Source organism: Salvelinus fontinalis, chromosome 42 (genome assembly GCF_029448725.1).
Source record: "Salvelinus fontinalis isolate EN_2023a chromosome 42, ASM2944872v1, whole genome shotgun sequence".
NCBI lineage: Eukaryota > Metazoa > Chordata > Actinopteri > Salmoniformes > Salmonidae > Salvelinus > Salvelinus fontinalis.
Window position 1 is genome coordinate 11,128,491 of NC_074706.1, and position 10,997 is coordinate 11,139,487.

A 10,997-nucleotide genomic window follows, 5' to 3' on the forward strand; every position below is an offset into this window, starting at 1 on the left:
CAGCGCTCTCTGAAGGGGTATTGTCATATGCAAGGGCAGACATGTTTACTGTGTGCTCTGTGTTTTACAAGCTCTAACCCCTCCTCCTCCTCCTCCTGCTCTCTCCTCCTCCTCTTCAGTGATGTAATGGAGGAGGCTGAGGGAGCCTGAGAAATGGCATGATCTATGGCCGCTGACACACTCACTCGCTAATGCTGTCTCTCTCCCTCTTGCTTCCTCTCTCTCTCCCATCCTCTATCTCTCTCTCTCCCATCATCTCCCTTCCCCTCTCTCTCTCCCTTCACCCTCTCTCTCTCCCATCATCTCTCTCTCTCTCTCCCATCATCTCTCTCTCTCTCTCTGTCTCCCTTCTCTCTCTCCCTTCTATCTCTCTCCCTTCCTCTCTCTCGGCCCATGCATGGCCTGGCAGGAGGCTTTTCTGCAGCACTGCAGTTTTTGCAGAAGCTTTCTTTCTCTTCGCTTTTTCCCTCTCTCCCTCCCCGTCTCCCTCCTTACCCTCACTAATGTTCCATCTCTTCCTCTCTCTCGATCTCTCTGGGTGTTTGAGGTGGATTGTGGGACAGGTGGCATCTTTACCCCGCTCCGTCCCTAGCCTAGGTGTCCAGTCAAGCATGCAGGAATTAATGTCCCCCCCCCCCCCCCCCCCCACACACACTACACGCACACTGACCCTCATCTACACTCAGGTCTGCATTTCAAAGACGTGGCATTTGACAAGGACGTCAAGTTTAGGTCATCCATCACACAGGGCTCAATGACCCCCCAATATCAGCTCCCCTTCCTCCTCTACAGACATCAATCCCCCAGTCGTCTCTATTCACACTACTTACTATGCTCTCATCTCGTTTTCTCATCACAAACCACCTTCCTGCCTGATGTGGAAGGTCATCACAACTTGATTAACACTGGAACAGCTTAACAAAAGTCATGTAATATCTCTAGTTGCACATGATAAACCGCTAGTGATCTACAGTGAGATTCGATGGAGGAAATTCAACTGAGAGATCCTCAAACAATAATAATTCCATATGAAATCTGCATGACAATCTTAAATCGGTCATAATTCTGATTCTTTTATTCTTCCAGTGTCCCAATCTCTACTGGATCAAATTTTACTGTTCCATGTTTATTTTATTCACTGTGTAAAGATATTGATAGCATTGATAATTGGTTATGTACCCTGGAAGTCTAGTCTCTCTCTATATATTTAACTTAGAGGTTTATTTTCCATGTGAAGTGAACACAGCTGTTTGCCGGTAACGGACATCCGGTAGTGGTTCTTCCGTTCATACAGTCGGCTCTCTTTACTCTCTCTATCCTTTAGTCTATTCAATGGCACGTCCTGTAGGAGTCCCAACCATTTACATCAGGGGAGAAGTGTAAAAGCTATCCCAGCTCAAGAGGCTTTAGATTTAGGTAGAACTTCAAATCTAGCCTGGGGCTTCTGTTTTTGGGAAGGCCCAAATAACATACTTTTCCCGATTTGTTAGTTGGAGTGTACGGATTCTCTTTTAACCGTTTACTGATAAAAAAATAAGTATCCAGCACTTTAGATGTCCGTGTGACGTCGTTTCCTATTTATACCTCCACCACCAAAACGCATACTAACAGTACAGTAAGTGCTCCTCTCTTTATTAAATATATATTTATTATTATTAAGTGGTCCGCTCGCTCACGTGTCCCTCACCTGAATGAATGAACCTCTCCGGCAAAAATAAAGGGGGTTTAGAGTACAAGTTAGTCACCTCCATAATATACACTGCTCAAAAAAATAAAGGGAACACTTAAACAACACAATGTAACTCCAAGTCAATCACACTTCTGTGAAATCAAACTGTCCACTTAGGAAGCAACACTGATTGACAATAAATTTCACATGCTGTTGTGCAAATGAAATAGACAAAAGGTGGAAATTATAGGCAATTAGCAAGACACCCCAATAAAGGAGTGGTTCTGCAGGTGGTGACCACAGACCACTTCTCAGTTCCTATGCTTCCTGGCTGATGTTTTGGTCACTTTTGAATGCTCTCACTCTAGTGGTAGCATGAGACGGTCTACAACCCACACAAGTGGCTCAGGTAGTGCAGCTTATCCAGGATGGCACATCAATGCGAGCTGTGGCAAGAAGGTTTGCTGTGTCTGTCAGCGTAGTGTCCAGAGCATGGAGGCGCTACCAGGAGACAGGCCAGTACATCAGGAGACGTGGAGGAGGCCGTAGGAGGGCAACAACCCAGCAGCAGGACCGCTACCTCCGCCTTTGTGCAAGGAGGAGCACTGCTAGAGCCCTGCAAAATGACCTCCAGCAGGCCACAAATGTGCATGTGTCTGCTCAAACGGTCAGAAACAGACTCCATGAGGGTGGTATGAGGGCCCGACGTCCACAGGTGGGGGTTGTGCTTACAGCCCAACACCGTGCAGGACGTTTGGCATTTGCCAGAGAACACCAAGATTGGCAAATTCGCTACTGGTGCCCTGTGCTCTTCACAGATGAAAGCAGGTTCACACTGAGCACATGTGACAGACGTGACAGAGTCTGGAGACACCGTGGAGAGCGTTCTGCTGCCTGCAACATCCTCCAGCATGACCGGTTTGGCGGTGGGTCAGTCATGGTGTGGGGTGGCATTTCTTTGGGGGGCCGCACAGCCCTCCATGTGCTCGCCAGAGGTAGCCTGACTGCCATTAGGTACCGAGATGAGATCCTCAGACCCCTTGTGAGACCATATGCTGGTGCGGTTGGCCCTGGGTTCCTCCTAATGCAAGACAATGCTAGACCTAATGTGGCTGGAGTGTGTCAGCAGTTCCTGCAAGAGGAAGGCATTGATGCTATGGACTGGCCCGCCCGTTCCCCAGACCTGAATCCAATTGAGCACATCTGGGACATCATGTCTCGCTCCATCCACCAACGCCACGTTGCACCACAGTCTGTCCAGGAGTTGGCAGATGCTTTAGTCCAGGTCTGGGAGGAGATCCCTCAGGAGACCATCCGCCACCTCATCAAGAGCATGCCCAGGCGTTGTAGGGAGGTCATACAGGCACGTGGAGGCCACACACACTACTGAGCCTCATTTTGACTTATTTTAAGGACATTACATCAAAGTTGGATCAGCCTGTAGTGTGGTTTTCCACTTTAATTTTGAGTGTGACTCCAAATCCAGACCTCCATGGGTTGATAAATTTGATTTCCATTGATAATTTTTGTGTGATTTTGTTGTCAGCACATTCAACTATGTAAAGAAAAAAGTATTTAATAAGGATATTTCATTCATTCAGATCTAGGATGTGTTTTTTTAGTGTTCCCTTTATTTTTTTGAGCAGTGTATTTTAATCATCTAAGCAACTTCAATCCGTAATCCAATCACGTCAACTACGTTACCCAGAAAGAGAGCACTCGGAGTGGACACGGAAGATGACTGTCAGACTCCCTAACTAAACACTCCAGTCTGCTCCACAGTCATTTGAGACAGCCTCATTCTCAATTCTCTGTCTCTCCCAACAGCTATCCAAACAATTCCCCATCCAATACGTTCTGCCACTAACTCCAACTAATGGTACTGTACATGTATGTCTGTCCCCAGAGCTTTTATTCATCTGTTACTCACATACTTACTGTAGATGCGAACAGTGGTGATGCGTGTGTTAGCTTGTTAGCCTTATTCTAGGTGAATAAGCTCGTCTCGGAAAGGGAGCTATAGGTCTGATGATGAACCGCTTCACTCATCACCCGTTCTTCCTGCTTAGTTTGACCCTCAGTCTGGAGCTGTGATTGGTTGGGTGTGTTTGGGATGGTGTGTTTGTTTGTGAAACTGAAACACAGTTGGGTAGTCCCAGGTAGTCTTGCGTTAATCTTCGTCAGACCCACTTCTGTGGATTTCGCCGTCTTTTAGAGGGCACTAGTCGTTTTTCATATGGAAGTTGGGAACTGATGAAGTAGGCTGTCACGCACAATTGGTGTGTCCCAGAGTTGACGTCTGTGTGGGGCATGTCAAAGCTTTATTGCATTGGTTAATTGAATCAGAACCATAGCACTTTCCCACTGTCTGCTCTTTACCATGAATCATACATAGCACTTTAGACTCGACCCACAGTCTACAGTACAGTATATGCCAGGCCTCCCTCCAGGTCCCCCCAAATACTCTGTGACATGTTTGTTTTGGGGAGATTTTACACAATCACAGCTCACTCTGCTTCTCGTCACCGGCCGAGCAGGATATTCACCCTGCTGTCTCGTCTCGGGTTCCACTTAGACCAGCGAGACGTGTGTGTGTGTGTGTCTCTGTGTCAGGTTCCACTCAGCGCAGCATTACAGTGTGTGTGTCTGCCTGATGACCTGTACCCAGAAGTCTCAGGGTTGTAAGCTGCGTGATTGAGGAGCGAGGGAGAGACAGAGGTAAAAGGTGTGTGTGTGTGTGCACGGGGGCGCGTGCCTGTCTGTGTGTGGGAGTTTTCCCAATGAGGGGCCACAGAGACATAGCTCAGAGCCTGGGCCCCCAGGACGGGAGAGGGGAACTGGGGCATGACGTAAGGAACGAGAGCCAAGGAGGAGGCAGCAGCCGTGGAAGCTGACATTCCATTTCCTTTATTCACATACCTGCTGCAAACTGACGTCGGGCTCCTCGGCTACGGCGAGCTAATAGGTCCTTTAATAAGACACCCGTCAAACGCAGCAAAACCAAACCCCAGATGAAAGGGAGCAGGAGATGCCTGGGGAGGAGGGGAGGGGGAGGGAGGGGAGACGGAGGGAGAGCGAGAGTTATTATTCTTTTGGAACTTTTGAGGTTGGGGGTGGAAATATTATATGGGTATCATGGGGATTTCTGTAAGTTGTGGACTGATTGTTTGATCTGGTAGTGTTTCTTAGCTGGGATCTGGAAGGGGGGGGGGGTTCTTAGCTGGGATCTGGAAGGGGGGGGTTCTTAGCTGGGATCTGGAAGGGGGGGGGTTCTTAGCTGGGATCTGGAAGGGGGGGGTTCTTAGCTGGGATCTGGAGGGGGGGGGGGGGGGGGGGGGTTTCTTAGCTGGGATCTGGAAGGGGGGGGTTCTTGGCTGGGAACTGGAAGGGGGGGGTTCTTGGCTGGGAACTGGAAGGGGGGGGGGGTTCTTAGCTGGGATCTGGAAGGGGGGGGGGGGGTTTCTTAGCTGGGATCTGGAAGGGGGGGGGGTTCTTAGCTGGGATCTGGAAGGGGGGGTTCTTAGCTGGGATCTGGAAGGGGGGGGGGTTCTTAGCTGGGATCTGGAAGGGGGGGGTTCTTAGCTGGGATCTGGAGGGGGGGGGGGGGGTTCTTAGCTGGGATCTGGAAGGGGGGGGTTCTTGGCTGGGAACTGGAAGGGGGGGGTTCTTAGCTGGGAACTGGAAGGGGGGGGGGTTCTTAGCTGGGATCTGGAAGGGGGGGGGGGTTCTTAGCTGGGATCTGGAAGGGGGGGGGGGGTTCTTAGCTGGGATCTGGAAGGGGGGGGGGGGGTTCTTAGCTGGGATCTGGAAGGGGGGGGGGGTTCTTAGCTGGGATCTGGAAGGGGGGGGGGGGTTCTTAGCTGGGATCTGGAAGGGGGGGGGGTTCTTAGCTGGGATCTGGAAGGGGGGGGTTCTTAGCTGGGATCTGGAAGGGGGGGGGGTTCTTAGCTGGGATCTGGAAGGGGGGGGTTCTTGGCTGGGATCTGGAAGGGGGGGGGTTCTTGGCTGGGATCTGGAAGGGGGGGGTTCTTGGCTGGGATCTGGAAGGGGGGGGGTTCTTAGCTGGGATCTGGAAGGGGGGGGGTTCTTAGCTGGGATCTGGAAGGGGGGGGGGGGTTCTTAGCTGGGATCTGGAAGGGGGGGGTTCTTGGCTGGGTTCTGGAAGGGGGGGGTTCTTGGCTGGGTTCTGGAAGGGGGGGGTTCTTGGCTGGGATCTGGAAGGGGGGGGTTCTTGGCTGGGATCTGGAAGGGGGGGGTTCTTGGCTGGGATCTGGAAGGGGGGGGGGGTTCTTAGCTGGGATGTGGAAGGGGGGGGGTTCTTAGCTGGGATCTGGAAGGGGGGGTGTTCTTAGCTGGGATCTGGAAGGGGGGGTGTTCTTAGCTGGGATCTGGAAGGGGGGTGTTCTTAGCTGGGATCTGGAAGGGGGGGTTCTTAGCTGGGATCTGGAAGGGGGGGGGGTTCTTAGCTGGAATCTGGAATGGAGGGGGCGTTCTTAGCTGGGATCTGGAGGGTGGGGGGGGTTCTTAGCTGGGATCTGGAAGGGGGGGTGTGGGGTTCTTAGCTGGGATCTGGAAGGGGGGGGGGGTGGAAGGTTCTTAGCTGGGATCTGGAAGAGGGGGTTCTTAGCTGGGATCTGGAAGGGGGGGGGGTTCTTAGCTGGGATCTGGAAGGGGGGGGGGGTTCTTAGCTGGGATCTGAAGGGGGGGGGTTCTTAGCTGGGATCTGGAAGGGGGGGGTTCTTAGCTGGGATCTGAAGGGGGGGGGGGGGGTTCTTAGCTGGGATCTGGAAGGGGGGGGGGGGGTTCTTAGCTGGGATCTGGAAGGGGGGGGGGGGTTTAGCTGGGATCTGAGCAGTTGAATATTCTGTTTATATACAGTGTGGGTATCTGATTTGACTCAGCCCATTGTGTTGTGAGTAGATAGTTTCTGAGGAGTGTAGGAGGACATAAGCCTGATGAATGTCCGCCCTAATCTAGTTGTAATCAATAGGGCTGTCACTCTGCCTGCACTGGACATGTGTGTTCGATCACACACATGCAAATGGGTGGATTGATTTGTTAAGTGACATTTTAACATTCTTACAGACATGTTTCCTTAAGTCCTTAAAAAGGTTAAAAAGGTTTTTTAGGGCCTGGTAAGGAAGAGGAAAGCGTTCAGTGGCACCCCATTAAGAGCAGTGAAATCCACCCCTATAAAGTTCAATGTATGGACAATGTACACGTAACTGCCAGAATAAAGGAAACACCAGCATAAAGTGTCTTAATAGGGTGTTGGGCACCACAAGCTAGAACAGCTTCAATGCACCTTGGCATAGATTCTACAAGTGTCTGGAACTCTATTGGAGGGATGTGACACCATTCTTCCACAAGAATTTCCATAATTCGGTGTTTTGTTGAAGGTGGTGGAAAACACTCTCTTAGGCACCGCTCCAGAATCTCACACGTGTTTATTTGGTTTTGAGTTCTGGTGACTGAGACACACATACACATACGTTTGTTTTACTATCCATGTGGGGACCAAACACTTGATTACCATTCAAATGAATATTTTCCCTAAACCTAACCCTATAACCCGAGTGGCGCAGCGGTCTAAGGCACTGCATCTCAGTGCTACAGGCGTCACTACAGACCCTTCGCCTTCGGGCTGTATCACAACCGGCCGTGATTGGGAGTCCCATAGGGCGGCGCACAATTGGCCCAGCGTTGTCCGGGTTAGGGTTTTGCCGGGGTAGGCCGCATTTGTTCTTAACTGACTTGCCTAGTTAAATAAAGGTTCAATTAAGGATAGTCAAACCAAACACACACACATACCCTTTAAACCCTCTATGGTCCTTTGAGACCCTCTTTCAAAGTCACTGAGATCTCTTCTTCTATACATGGTAGCCAAAATAACAGGCAACTGGGCATTTTTATACATGACCCTAAGCATGATGGGATGTTAATTGCTGAAATTAACTCAGAAACCACACCTGTTTGGAAGCACCTGCGCTCATTTGCTCAAGTGTTTCCATTATTTTGGCAGTTACTTGCATGTCACTGGTTGGTGGTCAGTCCCACTGTCCTAGTTTTACCACTATTAGCCTATTCTGGACTGTAGGTAGGAAGAAATGTGTCTGTCGCTAATGGGAAAGATGATAGAGCCTCGACATTGTTACTTTGCTATCTGTTACATGTCTTTGGTAAATGTTATGTTTTTATCATTTAATCATTTTTCAAAATGATTAAATTCATTTGGGAGAGTTAAGGATCGAACGGCGGCTGAACCTAGTCTCTCCCTTTGGACGTCTGTCAACTGGAAGGCTGCAGTCATATCCCAGAGCTCCCACAATTCCATGGGGCAGGAAGCTGTGAGTGGCTCACACACGGCCCAGCTCAGCAGCCCAGGAAGTCTGGCAGCTATTGGCTGACCCGATCCGGACCGTAACACAGTCTCAACACACTATTAGTCAAGGGTTTTTTGGTCAGAGCAGGTCACCCCCGAACACACACACACACACACACACACACACTCACAGGTCGCCCCTGTGTATATGAAGGTAGCCCCGCTCCCCTCTCTGTAACATCAGACAGCCCTAGAGGAAACGTGAGCATGGCGTGCCGTCACTGTTACCCAATCCTGTGTTTTCATTGGAACCAACATTACAACCCAGACAGAGGAACTTTAAAATGAGAGCCGGGGGAAATGACATCCCGCTTTTCTCCCCCCAGAAATCTATTAATAGAACGTTTTGTGTCATTTAGAGCCAGATTTAAAAATATATATATTATTGGTAATAATTCACCACTATAAAATGTGAAATGTCTGGCATTTGAAGCTTTACACATGACTAGGCAACAAAGGAATCTCTAAACCTTTGACGATACACAGCAGTTGATGATAGAAACCTCCTGATAACAGTAGTGTAGTGATATTTCGGTGCCATCCACCCCCTGCCAGGCATTTACATAAAGGCATGCTAAATTATTCATTAATTATTAGAGGATTCCCGGTGGAACAGGATGAAACAGACAGTGGCTGCTAATTGGCCCATCAATAACCCTGCTGCCTGCTGGATCTCCCTTAGTGGATCTGGATCTCTCCTCAGGAATCTGTCTCTCTAGTCTACACAACACTTCTGGCTCTCTCTAGTCTACACAACACTTCTGGCTCTCTCTAGTCTACACAACACTTCTGTCTCTCTCTAGTCTACACAACACTTCTGGCTCTCTCTAGTCTACACAACACTTCTGTCTCTCTCTAGTCTACACAACACTTCTGGCTCTCTCTAGTCTACACAACACTTCTGGCTCTCTCTAGTCTACACAACACTTCTGGCTCTCTCTAGTCTACACAACACTTCTGGCTCTCTCTAGTCTACACAACACTTCTGGCTCTCTAGTCTACACAACACTTCTGTCTCTCTGTAGTCTACACAACACTTCTGTCTCTCTCTAGTCTACACAACACTTCTGTCTCTCTCTAGTCTACACAACACTTCTGGCTCTCTCTAGTCTACACAACACTTCTGGCTCTCTCTAGTCTACACAACACTTCTGTCTCTCTCTAGTCTACACAACACTTCTGTCTCTCTCTAGTCTACACAACACTTCTGTCTCTCTCTAGTCTACACAACACTTCTGTCTCTCTCTAGTCTACACAACACTTCTGTCTCTCTCTAGTCTACACAACACTTCTGTCTCTCTCTAGTCTACACAACACTTCTGTCTCTCTCTAGTCTACACAACACTTCTGTCTCTCTCTAGTCTACACAACACTTCTGTCTCTCTCTAGTCTACACAACACTTCTGGCTCTCTGTAGTCTACACAACACTTCTGGCTCTCTGTAGTCTACACAACACTTCTGGCTCTCTGTAGTCTACACAACACTTCTGGCTCTCTGTAGTCTACACAACACTTCTGGCTCTCTGTAGTCTACACAACACTTCTGGCTCTCTGTAGTGTACACAACACTTCTGGCTCTCTGTAGTCTACACAACACTTCTGGCTCTCTGTAGTCTACACAACACTTCTGGCTCTCTGTAGTCTACACAACACTTCTGGCTCTCTGTAGTCTACACAACACTTCTGGCTCTCTGTAGTCTACACAACACTTCTGGCTCTCTCTAGTCTACACAACACTTCTGGCTCTCTCTAGTCTACACAACACTTCTGGCTCTCTCTAGTCTATACAACACTTCTGGCTCTCTCTAGTCTACACAACACTTCTGGCTCTCTCTAGTCTACACAACACTTCTGGCTCTCTCTAGTCTACATAACACTTCTGGCTCTCTCTAGTCTACACAACACTTCTGGCTCTCTCTAGTCTACACAACACTTCTGGCTCTCTCTAGTCTACACAACACTTCTGGCTCTCTCTAGTCTACACAACACTTCTGGCTCTCTCTAGTCTACACAACACTTCTGGCTCTCTCTAGTCTACACAACACTTCTGGCTCTCTCTAGTCTACACAACACTTCTGGCTCTCTCTAGTCTACACAACACTTCTGTCTCTCTCTAGTCTACACAACACTTCTGGCTCTCTCTAGTCTACACAACACTTCTGGCTCTCTCTAGTCTACACAACACTTCTGGCTCTCTCTAGTCTACACAACACTTCTGGCTCTCTCTAGTCTACACAACACTTCTGGCTCTCTAGTCTACACAACAATTCTGGCTCTAGTCTACACAACAATTCTGGCTCTCTCTAGTCTACACAAGGCTTCTGGCTCTCTCTAGTCTACACAAGGCTTCTGGCTCTCTCTAGTTGTTACGCACGCCTCTGAGAAGAGGGAACGCAACTCCCTGCTACAACTCAACTCTCTGAAGTTCAAGAGGTATGGACTGTAGGTGCGAGTAAGGATGACACAAAAGCAGAATTTACCGTTATTAGAATTTATTTTCTTACACGGTAATATGGGGAAAAGGGGCTGGACGGAACCAAAGCAAAGAAAGTAAATATCAAAGTTCCCCCTCTCCTATCTAACCTGCCTACCCACTTAACTTACCTAACTTAGCACCGTCTGGTGCCCTAACCAAAATACAGGGGGTGGTCCGCCCAGGTCTTACCTAGTGTGCCTAGACAGTAAATATACTACGGGTATATGTATGCCCGCGGGCCTCTTGCCTAAGCACTCCCAAAGTGCCTTCTCCTTCCCCCCTGGGAACAAATGAAACAGAGTAATTATTAATGATTTCACAAACACTCACAAACACAGGACATAGAAAAACTGCTACCAACAACAACATTACATACCACACTTTCTGATACACAACCCACACTATATCACAATCAAATTTTTCTCTCTCAATCTCCAAATCTCTACTCCAAATCTCATCTCCTCTCTCAC

At 48.9% G+C, this 10,997-nt stretch overlaps 1 protein-coding gene and 1 long non-coding RNA gene across 2 annotated transcripts in view; one reads left to right on the top strand and one right to left on the bottom strand.

Moving 5' to 3' along the window:
• The window catches only part of LOC129841026 (lipopolysaccharide-responsive and beige-like anchor protein), a 329,530-nt gene that overhangs the window by 272,934 nt on the left and 45,599 nt on the right, over nt 1–10,997 (top strand). Inside the window, exon 50 of the mRNA XM_055909138.1 lies at nt 9,609–9,635. Coding sequence (XP_055765113.1) covers nt 9,609–9,635 — 27 coding nt within the window. The remainder of the gene's footprint in view (nt 1–9,608; nt 9,636–10,997) is intronic.
• Nucleotides 10,527–10,974, bottom strand: LOC129841029 (uncharacterized). The gene is made up of 2 exons (XR_008757272.1): nt 10,904–10,974; nt 10,527–10,807 (listed from the first exon to the last, which is right to left on the bottom strand). It is a non-coding gene; the product is annotated as an uncharacterized LOC129841029 (long non-coding RNA).